At 46.7% G+C, this 18349-nt stretch overlaps 1 protein-coding gene across 2 annotated transcripts in view; it reads right to left on the bottom strand.

Moving 5' to 3' along the window:
- LOC104673096 (contactin-associated protein-like 4) overlaps positions 1-18128 on the bottom strand; it is a 208440-nt gene extending 190312 nt beyond the window's left edge. For both annotated transcript variants that reach the window (XM_030915962.1, XM_030915963.1), the window contains exon 1: positions 17575-18128. In XM_030915962.1, the coding sequence (XP_030771822.1) occupies positions 17575-17659 (85 nt within the window). In that variant the 5' untranslated portion in view covers positions 17660-18128. The remainder of the gene's footprint in view (positions 1-17574) is intronic.
- Between the last annotated feature and the right edge of the window lie 221 nt (positions 18129-18349).

Here is an 18349-nt window from a genome sequence, read left to right as displayed (position 1 = left end):
AATTTTCACTTGTCACAAAATATCATTCTTCTTTTTCAACCATTGAAAAATGGGGAAAAACAACCCCCCCCAAAAAAAATTAGCTTGTGGACCAGAAAAAAAGAGGAAATGAGTTGAATTTGGCCCCTTCTAGAGGTGTTAAGACAGCAAGAGGTCATGACCTTGAAACACAGTAAAATGTGTATCACGACTGTCTACTCCGCGTCATAAATAACAGCGTTTTTATGGACTGTAAAATACACAGTCTTTGAAACAAAACCAGAGGGGCTCCCTGCCTTTTGCTCTGCCTCTCCGCACACCACACACACGCAGGTGCTGCACACACGCACGCAGGGGCACACAAGTGCTCCACACACACAGGTGCTCCACACACAGGTGCTACCCACACACAGGTGCACGCAGGTGCTCCACACACACGCAGGTGCTCCACACACAGGTGCACGCAGGTGCTACACACACACACAGGTGCTCACGGGTGCTCCACACACAGGTGCTCCACACACAGGTGCACGCAGGTGCTCCACACACACGCAGGTGCTCCACACACAGGTGCACGCAGGTGCTCCACACACACACAGGTGCTCACGGGTGCTCCACACACAGGTGCTACCCACACACAGGTGCATGCAGGTGCTCCACACACACGCAGGTGCTCCACACACACACAGGTGCTCACGGGTGCTCCACACACAGGTGCTCCACACACAGGTGCACGCAGGTGCTTCACACACACAGGTGCTCCACACACAGGTGCTACCCACACACAGGTGCACGCAGGTGCTCCACACACACGCAGGTGCTCCACACACAGGTGCTCACGGGTGCTCCACACACAGGTGCTCCACACACACACAGGTGCACGCAGGTGCTTCACACACACAGGTGCACGCAGGTGCTCACGGGTGCTCCACACACACACAGGTGCTCCACACACAGGTGTTCACAGGTGCTCTGCACACGCACAGGTGCACCGAAGTCCAGCAGGAAGGCCTGGGGTGTTCACTGCCCAGCATATTCACCGTCTGACCCCGGGGCGCCCCGTGCCGGAGCTGGCAATGCACACCCAGGAGTCTCCCTGCGCCCTTCCAGGGCCCCTCTTCGCGGACCTTTGTCTCCTGTGCAGATTTTCCCAGCACAGCAACGTGGCTCCACCATGACAGAAACAGTGCAAGGCCTCGGTAGGTGTCCCAGACACGCTGCTGCCGCTCCTGAGAGTTCCCCTTAAATCACCCAAATTCCAGAACCCAGCAGCCTTGGACGCGCACAGCCCAGGAGGAAAGGGCCTTCCCACGGCCTCCCACCCAGGCCCAGGCTTTGCTTTTTGGGCTCGGGAAGTCCCGTCCGACCGTTTTGTCTTTACCTGTGCCTGGGAAACACCATCATTCGATTGACACGTTTATTACCATGTAAATAAACACAGACTCCGCCTCTCTGTCTAGTTCCTGCCGGGCTCGCGCCGCTGGAAGACGCAGGGAAGGTTCCAGGACGGAGGCGGGTGGGATTTTCCCACGGAGGAAGCTGCTGGTTTAACCTCCGGCAGGAGAAGGACGCGGAGCCGGTGCCGCCCTGGGGGAGCGGGGGTTGCAGGGGGTCGGGAGCCCGGGGAGACCTTTCCTGTCTCCTCTTCCCCGCCGCCCCTTCCCTCCGTGGGCTTGGAGGCCCGGGGTTCGGACCGCGAGGCTCCTGGGCGGGTCGTCCGTGCTGCGCCCCGGGGAACGCGGCGTCTGGGTTCGCGCCCTGGCCCGGGGCCTCCGTGAGAAACGCGCTGCCTGCGGGGGCTCCGAGCGCAGGGCGGCCTCCGTCCCTCCCTCCCTCCCTCCAGAGGCGGGACGGTGGGCGGCCCCCAGGCCGGTGTCCACTCACTGCCGCACCCGCAGCTGGACCCCGCCCCGGCCCGCGGCCACCTGCATCCTGCAGACGGCTCCTAACAGGCGCCGCAGACTCGTTCGTCTTCATGGATTTGCCCTTCTGAAAGGTGGCGGTTGGTGATAATGTGTAAAAGTTTTCAAGGACGTGACTAAGGGTCCACAGGCCGCGAGCGTCTCTCCTGGGGGCCGACAGGCCTGGAGGCGGGTTTATACCACGTGGAGAAGGAGGGAGGGGGTTGCACAGGGTTCCCAGCCCACACGCCAGCCGCAGCCCCGGGATAGATGGAGACGATGTAAAAACTCAGGAGAAAGGTCAGCTTCCCGTGAGGGTCTTGATCCAGAAAGAATCTTGATTTAGGCCTGGGCGTCCCTGAGCTTCGAGCGGCAAGAGGAGGGGATCAATGCACTGAAGAAATGTACTCAGGGACCCAGGACTCAGGAGTGTGTGAAGATGCGTGAGTGTGCAGGACATGAGTGAGCAGGACGTGAGTGTGCAGGATGTGTATGCAGGATGTGTGTAGGTGAGTGTGTAGGATGTAAGATGTGAGTGTGCAGGATGTGAGTGTATAGGAGGTGAGTGTGTAGGTGAGTGTGCAGGATGTGAGTGTGTAGGTGAGTGTAGGAGGTGTGTAGGAGGTGAGTATGCAGGAGGTGAGTGTGTAGGATGTGTGTGTAGGTGGTGTGTAGGATGTTTGAATGTAGGTGAGCGTGCAGGTGTGTAGGAGGGGAGTGTGCAGGATGTGTGTGTGCAGGTGAGTGTGTAGGATGTGTGAGTGTGTAGGAGGGGAGTGTGCAGGATGAGTGTGTATGATGTATGAGTGAGCCGGATGTGAGTGTGCAGGAAGCCTGGGTGAGCAGGATTGTGAGTGTGTGAAAAGAGCCGAGTACACAGTGGTAGCATAAATACTTGGTGCTAATTCTAACACTGCCTCCTCCAAACTGCATCTCAAAAGGTCTAGAATGTGCCACCCACGAAATGTCTCTCGGCACACGGATTGTTTTCAGCTAAAGGTTTCCAAGAAACAGCAGATGTAGGGCGGGTCCTCAACCCGCCCTTTTGTGCCTGAGCAGTGCACACTTTTCCTAGGAGAAAGGTGCCCTCCATCCCAGGAAGAAGGACATGCTTATGGCCAGGTTTGTCGACACAAACAGACCTTAACAAACACCCTTCACCACGTCCCGTCGGTGTTTTGCAGAGATTTCCCGGCCACTTTCCCACCGTTTTCCACCCCTGGAACCACAGCCCCTCCAAATATAGTTACTGCTCACTCTTGATCACTCCGTGTTAAAATGGTCTCTAAGCCCCAAGCCTGGCTGCTTCTGAGTGGTCTTCACGTCCTTTATGAAGCCTCCTGTGCCGTATAAAACATTCACAGCAAATGAAATGTGTGTGCTCTTTGCCTGTTGATGTCTTTTGTCAGCTTAATCGCAGGTCCTGCTAAACCTGAGAGGGCGGGGGAAGTTTCTCCTCCCCCACAGACGGCACAGACTGTGGATAAGGTTTTCCTGATTTTCCCGTCAGCGCCTGCTTCTGCCTCCCTGCACACTCACACCCAAACACACCCCACAGTCACCACGGCTGCCATCACCTTCTCATCCACTTTGCTGTAAAATCACACGCTCACTCCCCCTTCTGCTTACCTGCTTCCTTGAAAATCAGTCGATACCAAGAGGTTTTTTCTGAGCACTTCAGGGAGCGCCTGATTTAAGAGATCTCTAAAGGTGTAAATTGTGTTTTGGACCAAATCACTACATATTTGACAAAGAATCATGCCACGGCTTGCTCACACTCTCACCACCTGTTTAAGGGTGAAACATTGTAAGTCTGTATAGAGAGGACAATAGGGGCAACTGTGAAGACGCAGCATTGAGTGATCTGTTCACGGCCAAGCCATGGAGAGGGTCCATTCTGAGGCACACACCGATGCAAAGGTTAGTTATCAACCCTTTTGCTCTAACACTGGTCTAAAAAGAAAATGAAATTTATAAAACCCTTCTCAATGGGATAGAACAAGAAGATAAGTCACGTAAGAAAATCACGAGTGACGTATTTTATAAAAACTACATAATACATGTAATTGTAGACGGGAAACCGATTTAAATAATGGGCCTGCTTTGGTCTCTTCGAATCCTCCCTTAAGCCCCGTTTTTAATGCTGTCGTTTCCGGAAATTCCGTCTGTGGGGTCCATGACATCACGCTGTAATGACTGCTGCCAAGTAGTTACATGTGTTTATAAATACATGTAATAAATGTAAATTATATACACACATACATACACACATACTTTTTTTTTTTTTTGCTTTGGGATTTAAAACCTCAGAGGTGGTTTTCAACCCACTCTATTGAATAGTTTTGGTGTTTAAATAATTGTTACATAGTTACTGACAAAGACTATTTAAAATGCCAAGTGTTTCCAGCTTCTGCCACTTCTCAGATTATGACGCTGAAAGTGCCCATTAATGGTAACATGAAGAGGGCTGCTTCCTGTGGTTTTATCACTTTCCTGTTTTATTACTTCCAGTCTCATTTTCTCATGGACAATAAAAGAAAACCATTGTGGAACCCAGCCCCGCACTAGCATGTTGTCCGCTGAGAAAGTGCCTTCACTGCAGGCCTCCCGGGCTGTGTGGCGCCGCGGTAAGCTTGCATACACGCTCCTTACTCTTACAAAACACAGGTGCTTATCTACCGGAGGGAAAGAGCAAGAAATTACCTGCTCTAGAAATGAAACCAGAGAAACTGTAGCCTTATTATCTAAAATCATATCACACTTCGCCACATGCCTCCTGGGAGGGTGTCTGTCTGTGTGTAAACACACACACTACAATTATTCTAAATGTTGGTCAACCAGAATGACCCAGAACCATTGGCACTTCAGTGCTTTTTCCCCACAAAAAAAGCATTCAGTCAAATGAGGATATTCTCAGTCACTATGAAGAATGTTGGGTCCTGACATCAGAGCCATTAAACGACCCAAAACAGAGATGAGAGAACAGGGCTGGTGTGGTGGCACACGCCTACTCTCTCGGCTACCCAGGAGGCTAAGGCAGCAGGATCGCTTGAGCCTGGGAGGTCGAGGCTGCAGTGAGCTATGATGATGCCACTGCACTCCAACCTGGGGAACAGAGCAAGAATTCATTTAAAAACAAGCAAATAGGCCAGGTGCGGTGGCTCACGCCTGTAATCCCAGCACTTTGGAAGGCCAAGGCGGGACCTGAGGTCACGAGTTCGAGACCAGCCTGACCAATGTGGTGAAACGCTGTCTCTACTAAAAACACAAAAATCAGCCAGGAGTGGTGGTGGGTGCCTGTAATCCCAACTGCTCGGGAGGCTAAGGCAGGAGGATTGCTTGAGACTGGGAGGTCAAGCCTTCAGTGAGCTATGATCCTGCCACTGCACTCCAGCCTGGGAGTCATAGCAAGAACTCATTTAAAAACAAACAAACCAAACTAAGCGGGAGAACAGGCCAACAGTCAATCCTATTTTTCTTCTGTAATGCAGTTTATTTGAACCTAGACTTGTAGGAAAACTACTTGTCTCATATTTCTCAAGAGTTGATGAAACATGTTTTTAATCATTTCATATTCAAGTTACATTCTTTTGTTTGTTTTTGTTTTGAGATGGCGTCTCGCTCTGTCACCCAGGCTGGAGTGCAGAGGCCTGATCTTGGCTCACTACAACCTCCACCTCCTGGGTTCAAGCAATTCTGCTGCCTCACCCTCCTGAGTAGCTGGGATTACAGGCACCTGCTGCCATGCCCATCTAATTTTTGTATTTTTAGTAGAGATGGGATTTCACCATGTTGGTCAGGCTGGTCTTGAACTCCTGACCTCAGGTGATCTGCCCGCCTTGGCCTCCCAAAGTGCTGGGATTACAGGTGGGTAAGCCACTGTGCCTGGCCTACATTCTTGATCTTAAAGGAAAAGTAGTGAATTTAAGCTTCTTTGATTATTTGAAATTTCTCTCCTTGGTCTCCACTTACTATATGACCTATTTTAAATGTTCTTTCTGATTTCAGAATAAATGCTATTGTTTCATAAGTGCTGTTATACATGGTTAGCAAGCACAGACTTCCTAAGCCCTAAGTTTCCTATATTTGTGGAATATGAGGAAAGTGGAATCTGTTGATCAGAATTTGTTGCAACGTAAAATGACAAACTCTAACTTCGCTATTTTTTACCAAATATAATTTAAAGATGATGGATATTACTCTTAACTGTCTTTTTATTATTTAGATAGCTGTTAAAGAGTAACTTTAAAAGTTAGCAATTGAAATGTTCACTGACACAATAGACTGTATTTTGTGACTATTTTCCCCCAATGCTAGTTAATTCATTAAACACCTATTCTATTAACATGCACTCAACAATATATCCTCTACCCATATATTTAGAAGAAAAAGCCAAATTCACCTAGCGTACAAAGGTAATAAGGAAAAATAACAAGCAATCAAAATATGGAGATATTTATAATAAAGCCATTAATTGGATAAATGAGACAATTAAAACATTCATCCAGCAGTTCTAAAATACAGATGTGGAGGTTGCTTCTGGAAGCCAGAGAGCTTGTGCCATTCTTTTAGACACGCATGGAAGCCTGCTCTTCCTCTAACAGGAGGGAAGATGCATAGCACGTAAGAAGCCACAGTGTCTCCTGGAATCTTGAAACTGCCCTGTGTGATACAAGTTCATGGCACTTCTAAACAGCAGCAGAAAATAAATCCCAGGATAATAGTGGCTGCCCAAACACAGGTACCTTCACACACACTCCCCCAAAACTGTAAGCCAAACAAGGCTGCAAATAAAATTCTGCACACCCCTGCCTGTGGCATGCAGTGGACGGGGTGGCTTTGGTGGGTGGAGAGGAGAGGGGAGAGGGAGAGAAAAGATTGCTTCTGGGGAGGGAGGTGGGGAAAAAGAAAGCAGCTCCTGGAGACCAGGCCACGAGGAAAGGGGAAATGAGACAACTGGAAAAGCACAGGCTCATTGTGGCAGCCCCTCCTTCTACCCACTCACTGCAACCAACGCCGCCCACTGAGAATTTAAACACCATCCTACCAACTGAGGGGGCATCCTGGGACGGGACCCCACCCACAGAATGCCTAGGTATAAAACAAATCAAAATAACGCATTCAGATAACCCTGAGACAAAATATAAAATGAGAATGAAACCATTTCAGCTGCTGAACACCTCCAAATGAAGGCCAAGCACAAAGCCTTGGAAAATTATAGTACAACATCCCAGATAGAATTAAATATCCTCAAACAAAAATGTGTAGATACAAAGAAAAGTCTATATATATATATATGTTCCATCAATTAAGAGAAATTTACAGGGTGCTCAGAGAGTTTATGCAAATGAAAATTTAATGAAGGACATGGAAGAACTTCAGGAATACATGCTAGAAAATGAAAATAAGATTTTGAAAAACTAGTCAGAGAAAGGTGGTTATAATGGAAGGTAAGTAAAACAGTTCCAGGTCAGGCACGATGGCTCATGCCTGTAATCCCAGCACTCTGGGAGGCCGAGGCAGGTGGATCACAAGGTCAGGAGATCGAGACCATCCTGGCTAACATGGAGAAACCCCGTCTCTACTAAAAAATACACACACACACAAAAATTAGCCGGGCTTGGTGGCGTGCACATGTAGTCCCAGCTACTCAGGAGGCTGAGGCAGGAGAATGGCATGAACCCAGGAGGTGGAGCTTGCAGTGAGCCAAGATTGTGCCACTGCACTCCAGCCTGGGTGACAGAGCGAGACTCTGTCTCAAAAAAAAAAAAAAAAAAAAAAAGTTCCACATATATTTATGAGTTCTAAAATATAAAATAAAATCAGAAAGTAATATTTAACATTTTAATCCACACAATCTTCCTAGAAATAAGAGAAAACCTAAAATTTCATTTTGAAAGGAACCACCATGTGCCTCAGGATATTGACCCAGAACATTCAGATTCAAGAAACACTCACTAAAACTATTAGGATTTAAATATGAAATAAAAAATGATGATCCCTAGATAAAAACGGCCACATTACTAGCAAAGTGAGTAAAAAATCTGACTGAGACACTTCTCATGAGCCACACATTATGCAGAGAGAGCAATAGATCAGCCCACCCAGGACACACATGGAGAGGAAGTGTAAGCCAGGGATTTTATACCCTGCTAAATTGCCCTCCAAGCATCAAGGCTGCAGAAAAGCAGATTTCAGTGTTTATGGCTTCTGGGGACCCAGAGCACAAATACTTCCTCAGGAATTCACTCTAGAGCAATTCTCTGTATGGAGACCCGAAGGCTCCATCAGAGGTTCAAAATGCCAGGCCATTTATAGAAATATATTAAGATTATATTTGTCTATTTGTCTTAATTCTCTCTGGGTGTACCATGAGTTTACAGAGGATTCATGACATAGCCAAAATTATCTAAAACATCTGTCAAAACTGCACCTTTTCCCAATCAATTACTTATTTGCATGAGGCCAGCTTTGCTTCATATACATCCATTGAAAAAACATCAGAAGTTAAATGCAAGAAATGTGAGGATTCAGGTGTCTTCCATTAAGCTAGGCATTAAAATTCACAAACACAAACCCATATTATTATTACTATTTTCTGTGATTTAAAAATAATGTTAATAAAACATATTATTCTATTAACATGTAATTTGCATGCAGTTGCGTTTAACAAATGTTTTTAATTAAACATTTTTAAATTTTTTCAGTTTTAATTTCTACTATGGTAACTATGGACAGATCTAACCTACATAAGTAAAAGCTGATTGGGATCCTCAATAAAACATGAATAAGGGTAAAGTCACTCTGAGCCAAGAATCTGAGGGACACTCCACAGGTGAGCAGGTTTCATCTAACCCAGAGATGACCGATGTTACCCTCCATAGGTGAGCGGGCTTCATCTAACCTGGGGATAATGGGGGGGTCACACTCCACAGGTGAGGGGGGCTTTGTCTAACCTAGAGATGACCAGGTCACTCTCCCCACGTGACTGGGCTTCATCTAACCAAGAGATGACTGAGGTCATGCTCCGCAGATGAGGTGTCGTTATATAACCCAGGGGGTGACCGGGATCATGTTGACACAAGGACTGCCCTCCCCATTTAGTGTATTTAGCTGTAGATTTGAGATTAAACCACAGGTGGAGTTGTGGATGGAAGAACAGTATATAATTATTGGATGTCCTGAGAAAGTAGAAAGAATACAAGAAAAATATGAGCATAGAACAAGATAGAAAAGCAGGAGAAGATCATTGATTATTACTGTGATACAAGGTTGATCCCAATATCATATAAAATACACAAACCCAACTGTAAATGCCAATAAGAGCATCACATAAGCTACAACTGCAAAGGTAACCAGTAGAGCAAAAAGGTAAACCTGCCAAAGAAGGTTTTAAAAAGAAATTTAAGGCCGGGCGTGGTGGCTCAAGCCTGTAATCCCAGCACTTTGGGAGGCTGAGACGGGCGGATCACGAGGTCAGGAGATCGAGACCATCCTGGCTAACACGGTGAAACCCCGTCTCTACTAAAAAATACATAAAAAAAAAAATTAGCCGGGCGTGGTGGCGGCGCCTGTAGTCCCAGCTACTCGGGAGGCTGAGGCAGGAGAATGGCGTGAACCCGGGAGGCGGAGCTTGCAGTGAGCTGAGATCCGGCCACTGCACTCCAGCCCGGGCTACAGAGCGAGACTCTGTCTCAAAAAAAAAAAAAAAGAAAGAAACAAATTTAAAAAGAAATTCAGAAAGAAATAAAAAGGAGCAACCATGGCAAACCTCCGAGAACAGGGACACGCTGACTGTAGAATCCCAGTGCAGAATTCTAAGCTCAATCAGGGCGTGTGGGTGCTTAGCACGCTCACTGAAAGGAAGAGTGGAGGGAGGCTTCGAAATTGTCTCCTGAAGGAAGTCTCCATCTGCTGTGAATACAACAGACACAGCTGAGGCAGCATGACTCACCATGACCCAGACGGGCAGCAGCAGCAGCGTCGTGACAAAAGTGAGGACACAGAGAGCGGCTGAGCAGCCCTGACACAGGACAGGGTAGAATTCATGGCTTCAGGTGCAGACCCAGAAACGACCATTCTACAACCACAAAGCAACAATTCACCACAATGGAATGGTGATAAATACCTGTGAGTAGATAACACAGCAGCCACCCACACACAGCAGAAACTACCGAGTGATGCAGAGAAACAGAAGTACTAATTGCAGATCTTAAAACAGTCCTCTGAGAACAAGAGGTAATTAAGTAAAATATACAGGATGATACAGACTAATCAGTAAAGAAAATCTTATAACTAAAAACCTATACCCAGATAATAAGAATTATTCTCCTAAGAAGATATGCAGCCTCCACAAAACACTGGTCATATAATTAATCAAAAAAATTAGTAATTCTCATAAAACAGGAATGTTATGAATATCAATATCTGATCACAATGTAATAAACAACAAATTAAAAGTGAAACAAAATGATCCTTTCAGATGGAAAACATTAAATCCTCCATTAAACAATTTTTATATAAAAGGGGAAACAGTAACAAAATACAAGAATTCATATAAATTAGTGACAATGAACACACTACATTTCAGATTGATTCTTGGTGGTACAGTTAAAACAACCAGATGAAATTTTATACCCTTAAAAATATACATCAATATAAATAAAAGAATGAAAATATAATGACTCAAACTGTCCACTTAAATAGCCAAAGAACCACTGTTTAAACCAAAATAAGGCCAGGTGCAGTGGCTCACACCTGTAATCCCAGCACTTTGAGAGGTCGAGTGGGGGGGGGCAGATCACGAGGTCAGGAGTTCGAAACCAGCCTGGCCAACATGGTGAAACCCCATTTCTACTAAAAATACAAAAATTAGCTAGGCGTGGTGGTGGGTGCCTGTAATCCCAGCTACTTGGGAGGCTGAGGCAAGAGAACTGCTTGAACCTGGGAGGCAGAGGTTGCTGTGAGCCGAGATCATGCCATGGCACTCCAGCCTGGGTGAAAGAGTGAAACTCTATCTAAAAAAGTAAAAATAAATAAAAATAAAGCAAAAAAAAAAAAAACAAAAAACAAAACAAAAACAAGAAAAAATAATATAGGTAAAAGCTAAAGTTAATAAAGTAGAAACAGGAAAACAGTGAATAAAATTAATAAAATATAGGTTCTTTGAAAAAAATTAACAGACAAACCATCAGACAAATAATGAAGAAAAAATAAGATAGCACCAAAACCCCAAACTGAAAATAAGAAATAAAAATTGCACCAACATGGCACATGTATACGTATGTAACAAACTTGCATGTTGTGCACATGTACCCTAGAACTTAAAGTATAAAAAAAAAAAATGCAGGCCAGGCGCACTGGCTCACACCTGTAATCCCAGCACTTTGGGAGGCTGAGGCAGGCAGATCACGAGCTCAGGAGATCAAGACCATCCTGGCTAACACGGTGAAACCCCATCTCTACTAAAAAAAATACAAAACATTAGCCGGGCATGGTGGCAGGCGCCTGTACTCCCAGCTACTCTGGAGGCTGAGGCGGGAGAATTGTGTGAACCCAGGAGGCAGAGCTTGCAGCAAGCTGAGATCGCGCCGCTGCACTCCAGCCTGGGCGACAGAGCAAGACATCGTCTCAAAAAAAAAAAAAAAAAAGAAAAGAAATATTGCAATAGAAGACATTAAAGATACAAAGCTAATTTGTACATCATTATGTAAATACATCTGAAAAGCAGATGGAATTTCTAGTAAAGTATAGTTTGGAAAAATTAGAGATAGCTTAAATCAATTTATGTTAAAAAAAAAAAAAAAGTGAAGTTACCACAGAACAAACCCATGCACAGAACGGTAAAAAGCACCAGGCCCAAAGGGTTGTATGGGTCATTCTTCCAAACTCTGAGAGGCAGAATAATCCTAATGCCACATGGATTATTCCAGACACAGAAAATGGAGGAAAAAATGCAATTCACTCTGTGTTGGAGGAATTATTCGATATAATTAGACATGAGAAAACCAACAGAGTCAGCATAAAAAACTAATGAAGAAGTAAAATATTTTTCTTTTCAGATGAATCATATACTTGGAAAACTTCACAGCATTAATGACAAAAAATAGCTCAAAAATCCAGTAATGTAACAGTATAGAAAACCAATACAAAAGGATCTTTCATGTACACAGAAAAAAGGTTAGAAGACATAATGAAAAAGAAAACTCAATTTACCACAGCAAAAAAGTACATATGAATAAACTTAATAAGTTGTAAAAGCTACAGAATTAAAGTAGAAATGCTTCTGAAAGACAGAAGCATACACTTGGAAACAAGAAAAGCTATTTGTGTTCAAGATTTCAAGAATTTATTTATCCATAAGTTAATTTAGAATTTTAAAGTAATCTAGTTCAAATCCCAACAAGCTTCTTCCTCTTTCTGAAGCTAGAAAAGTTGACTAAAATACTTTGGAAATCAACACACAAGCATAATGGAGAAATTATATAAATATATATATATATACACATATATTCCAGGAAATATCCCATGAAAATATTAAAATGTAAAGTTCTGGCCAGGCGTGGTGGCTCACGCCTGTAATCCCAGCACTTTGGGAGGCTGAGATGGGCAGATCACAAGGTCAGGAGATCGAGACCATCCTGGCTAACACGGTGAAACCCTGTCTCTACTAAAAATACAAAGAAAAAAAAAATTAGCCGGGTGTGGTGGTAGATGCCTGTAGTCCCAACTACTCAGGAGGCTGAGGCAGGAGAATGGCGTGAACCTGGGGGGCGGAGCTTGCAGTGAGCCGAGATCGCGCCACTGCACTCCAGCTTGGGTGACAGAGCGAGACTCCATCTCAAAAAGAAAAAGAAAATGTAAAGTTCTTCAAAGCGGACAAGTGGAAAGAGTGGTTAGACAGAAGCAGATGCGAGTATACCCAGAAAAATCAATTTTAGTGTAGAGTTGATTCTCACATCACTGAGGCAGAGTGCTTTTAGTAAATTATGCTGTGGTTCCTTGGTTGCCATTTGGAAAAATTTTCAAGTTAAATTTTTCTTCACACCACACACAGGAATAAATTCTAAATGGCTCAGAGATAAAGATGTGGAAAATAATGTCTCACTCAGATGCCAGGACCGGGGCCCCTAAGTCTGATGAAATTTCAAAAGCTGTAGATTAGCTTCTACCCCTCCAAAATGTGGGAACAGTGTAAACAATATCAAGACAGAGATAGCAAGAGAAAATATTTGCAAGTTATGTCATAAAGAGTTGATAGCCCTGATAAATAGGGGTTTTTTAAACTGAAGTAAAACAAAACCTTACAAAAATGTAAATGAAATTACTGGACAATTCATTTATAGATGGCACTTAAATATATGAAAATATGCACAACTTTACTGATAATAAGAGAAATGTGAATCAAAACCACATTAAGATCCTATTTCCAGCCATCAGGTTGGAGAGCAATGGGCCTCTCAGACATCGCTGGGGAGTGTCTGGTAAATGGGAGCAAAATGGTAACCTCCAGGGGAGGGGAACTGAGCAATACGCATCAATGTACTCACCCTTCGACCCAGTAATCTCATGTCTGGGAATTGGCCCTGAATGCATACCACCACCAAGTTAAAAACGTGTGGGCAGAACATTATTTGTGGCCTTTTTTTTTATCCCCAAATATTGGAAACTATGTGAGTATGTATACATATAAGAAATTGGTTCAGTGATAAAACAGGTGCTGTGCAGTCGTTCTAAGGAATGAAGGGAATTTTAATGAACCGATGGAGAGTAACTCCTGGGATATACTAAGTGGAAAAACAAAGGAACATATATAGCATTTTGTGTAGAAAATGAGAAATTTAAAAATAACATATAGTTGCTAATGTTTGCAAAAGCACAGAAAGTATAAATTAGAAACTAATGAAGGTGGGTGAAAAACAAATCAACCCCAAAGTGGAATCAAACAGCAACAAGCTGCTGAAATAGGTCACTCGAACCTATTTCAAACAAGCAACACAGCCACTCTGCGGGTGGGGGGAAAACCCAAGCAACATGTGGATGCAGCATCCTGCCCTTTAGTTAAAGGAGGATGAATGGAGCTACAGACATGACTTGAATTCTTGTAGCTTTAATGCATCCATGCTGGGAGACAAGATTCTCACTGTGGAAGATGGAAGAAGCATTAAAAAACTTAAAAAGAAATCATGGGCAGAGCACAGTGGTTCACACCTGTAATCCCCAGCACTTTGGGAGGCCAAACCAGGAGGATCACATGAGGCCAGGAGACTGAGACCAGCCTGGGCGAAATAGTGAGACCCCGTCTCCACAAAAAAAAACTTAAAAAATTAGCTGGGAGTGGTGGCCTGCGCTTGTTAAGAGTGGGGCGGGGTGGGGCGGGGGGGAGCATGGAGCATTGGAAGGCAAAATAGGACACTGTGGGGTGGGACAGGAACTGAGGTCAGCGTAACTGGCATTTGTAAAGTTGGCCACGATGGGTCCAGAGTCACCAACACCCCAGCCACCAAGAAGCAGCTCCCAGCACCAAGTCTGTGTCGAAATTCCATTCCCCCTTGGAAGGACCTGGGATTCCTGGGAGAAATGGTTGAGGACACAAGGCAGAAGCCACAGCAGGGGCTCCACTGTCCGAGTCCAGGACAAGCCAGGTTTCAGCATCAACAGGAAAGGGAAGGATTTCAGCCCAGTGAATTGCCATTGAAATAGGAACCAAGGAGAGCCCACTGCAGGCAGGTGGGTGCTTACTTCAGGGAGTAGGATCACTGTCGCACACCCAGGAGTAACTGCAGAGGGAATGGGCGAGAGACGAAGCCAGCATTTTGCAGCCCTATGGTAAACAGAGTCAGCTAACTGGTACTGATGAGTCTAAAGGGAGGGACATTTGGCCAAGGTGTTGTTAGAGAGCTGTGTTTCATGTCAGAGCCGAGATCAGACCCCAGCAACCTGTGATTTCTGAAAAGAGTAACAGGTGTGACTCCTCGGAGCTGTCAGAAAGGGCACGTTCTGCTATCCGTGGATCAAAAACAAGGTTTTCTAGGCAAAAGGCATCGGTTTTCCCCTGCAGCACACAGCAAAGATGTCCATGCCATCTTGCCTTGGCTGTAAGGAATCTAGGCTCTGGGAAACTATTTTTTTTTAATTTAAATTAAATTTAATTTTATTTATGTATTTATTATTATTATTATTATTATTTTTTTTTTTTTTTTTTTTTTTGTAGAAGGAGAAGTAAACAGAAGATCCCAGTGGAAATTACATAAATGGCAACTTGAAATTTATTCTGTGTCCCCAATGCCCAGACAGACGTGCTCAGCCTCCGGGACAGTTGTGTACCAAGGCCACTCCCCAGGAGGTAATAATGCCACACACAGCCAGAGCAGGAGCCTGTGGACACAGCAGGCACTGGCCAGACACCCAACACTGCTGCTGTGTGCTTGACAACTGAAGCACTAACCCTAACCCTAACGCTAACCCTAATCCTAAGCCCTAACTCTAACGCTGACCGTGACCCTCAGCCCTAACCCAGAGAAGAGGTTCATTTAACACAGTCATCCCTGGAGACAGGAAGGGAGCACGGCATGCCCTGAGGGACAAGAAACAGTCCTCCCAGGTCAGGACCCTCTCACTGGGAGTCCCTCTTGTGTCATGAGACCCTCAGTGCTCAAGGAAAAGTGGCCCAGGTTTGGGGCAGCCCCACCAACCCCAGGCAGCCAAGGGGTGCAGAGGGTGCTGGGCGGCGAGAGGAAGGGAGCATGGGCGGTGTGGTAGCCGTGCCTCTCCTGCTCTCTGGGACTGTGTCAGTCCGCCAAGTCAGTGTCTTGTCTGGAGGAATCATGTGAGTAGTTCAAACTATTTTTCAAAAGGAAACAACGCGTGTCACCTGAGACCACATGCATGTGGTGCCTTGCTCATGCACTGAATTTCATCTTTGTGGACACAGAATTTTCATTTCTCAAGTCTGCACCAGTATTTCTGCTGCTTACAGAATCCTGTCCAATTAGATGAACAAGCAATGACCACATGCACGTCTCTCACTTCTAAAAATGGACTTTGGTCCTCTGAAGTCATCGCATTCCATGGAATTCATGAAGCACTGTAACTTCCACCCTACAGAGGAAGGCACTTTGGAAGCAACCACCAGCCCCTCAGTGTCCACCAAAGCTGTGTTCATCCCCAACACCCACAGCTCCCTGGAGGGGCAGGTCTGACAGGCGTGGAGCCTCCCGGAGGCCTGCGAGTGACCTCTAGTGCCCGCCGGGAGGTTATCGTAAGCCGCCCCTTGGCAAGTTACTTACCCATCACTTCTGAGAGTCATGCTTTTTTCTCCTTTCTTTCTACAGAAAGTGCCAGTGTCACTGCAGGGCTCAGGCACTTCTGCCATGTGCGTTTATGTCTCCTTTCCCTAAATCATGAGTTCTCATAATACAGCTGAACTTGCGTCTGGAGGTCAGTGCAGTGCCTGCCAACAGGAACCAAGTTCCGAGTTCTGGGAGCTGCCACCCTGAGGGCACTCAGGCCCTCCTGCCCAGGTGTGCAGCTCCTGGGACAGAGGCCCCTGGAAGCCCTCTCCAGCCCCCAAGGTAGGCAGTGCCACCCACAGCAACCACCGTCCGGGGGCTGCCTCCATCCGCAGTGCCTGGGCTCTCCCCTTGCAAACTCCTAGAGGGGCTCACCACCTGGCTTGGCACATGTGCCCACTGCCTGCTCTCATGCCTGAGCCCTCAAAAGTACTTGGTAAGGAGTCTGTGGCAGGGTCTGCCAGGGAAAGAGAAAAAGTATGATTCGAGGAGGAGGAGAGAAGGTGCTCTGTCCCACAGGGTGTTGATTGGGAAGAGGAAGAGTTTCTTGGCAGATATTTCTAGCCAAGCATGACTCCTAAAACACTTTTCTGATGCGGTGAGATGCATGGTGAATTGTGTTCTGCTGAATTATATTGGATAACATCCTTGGGTTAGATCCACAGTGCTGGTCTAGAAATAAAGACTCTAATCCCTCTGAACTGACAAAAACAGAAACGGGAGACTGAGTGAACTAGAAGGATATAAGATGTCACCACACTATTCAAAGGATGATAATTTCTGTGACCGTGTCAATGACTGGCTATTTGCGGGAGAGCAAAAGTGGGGAGTTTTCCTTTAAGTGAGATAATTCTTTTAAAAACGAAGCCTTGGGAAGCCTTGCTCAGGGACGCCTAAGCGATGCTGCCTCTGTGGCTGGAGCTCCGCACCTGCCGGAGCGGGCAGCGCATCCAAAGCACCCAGGTGTCTCCTTAATGCTGACGGTGTAGCCTGATCCCCCGCAAGCCTGAAAAGGGCTAACGTCAAAGGCAGCCGGTTCGGAGCCTGCCTTCACTTGCCCCTCCGACCCATTCCTCTGAAACCAGTCCTCCAAAAGGAACCGACCTGCCCCAATCCGGTTTTACTACAACTCGCGCTTTCCTAATGAATACTCAGGACCAGCCGAGGGCACCACGCTGCTCTTGGGCTGAGCCGGGAAAACAGCGCTGCAGAGGCGAAGCCGACCTAAGCATGTCCTACTTGGGGCTGCACTTAGCAGGTTCCCGTTCGTTTTATTTTCAAGAAGATTCATTTTCAGAAACACGTCCTGTGATCCCAGCTCTAAATACTAACAACAGAATAAAACCACACGGCTCAAAGTTTCGGGGCGCCCTTGCAAGTTTTAGATCATTTGCGGTACTTACATGGGCTTCCTGCCAGGGCTGCGCCCCAGCTCTGCGCGGATAACAGAAGGAGCGTCTGGAGGAAGGCTCCGGGGACCGACCCCATGGTCCCTTCAGGCTCCCGGAGCTCCAGCCGGTGCTGCTCTGTGTGTCGGAGCCTGCGCTGCTCCTGCCGTCTCTCCGGAGCTTCTCTCTCTCTCTCTCTCTCTCTCAGCTGCCCCCTCTCTCCTTCTCTCTCTCTCAGCAGGCTCCAAACACCAGGCCAGCCCTGCCTCTCCCTAGCGGGCGCCCCCTCCTGACTCCCCCGCAGGGCAGAGCGTCCCTGGCCCGCGTCCCCCACTGCCTGGACCCGCGGACGGGTGGGACTGAGCAGAGCCAGAGCGCTGTGGTCGGCACCAGGCAGACTCGGCTCACCGCTCAGCTCCCTCCTCCGGCTCCTTCAGCAAACCTCAAACCTTCTCCCGACAGCTGCGCTAGGGAGGGAAGAGGCGCAGCTCCTCCCCTCGCGGGCTTCCCTCTCTCTGCTGCTTGTCCCTGGCGGAGGGAGCCGGGAAGGAGCCAGACCTGCCACCGCAGGGTCCCTCCTGCCCGGGACATTCCCGTAGAACTGTGTCCTATGTCAGCTCAAAACGAGGCGGAGCAGGGAAAAGGCAGGCCTCGTTTGTGTCACAGGCTTCTGGGAAGCGAGTTTGTCCTTTTCTGTTTCTATAAAAGGCATTGTTTTAGCGGCAACGGCTTTCCCGGGTAAGTTTCTGTCACCTGGCGAGAGCCACGGCCTGCTGGTTTGTCAAAATCC

The sequence above is a fragment of the Rhinopithecus roxellana genome, chromosome 14 (genome assembly GCF_007565055.1).
Source record: "Rhinopithecus roxellana isolate Shanxi Qingling chromosome 14, ASM756505v1, whole genome shotgun sequence".
Taxonomy (NCBI): domain Eukaryota; kingdom Metazoa; phylum Chordata; class Mammalia; order Primates; family Cercopithecidae; genus Rhinopithecus; species Rhinopithecus roxellana.
Note: the sequence above shows the minus strand (reverse complement) of the source record. Positions and strands in the feature narration are given on the sequence as shown.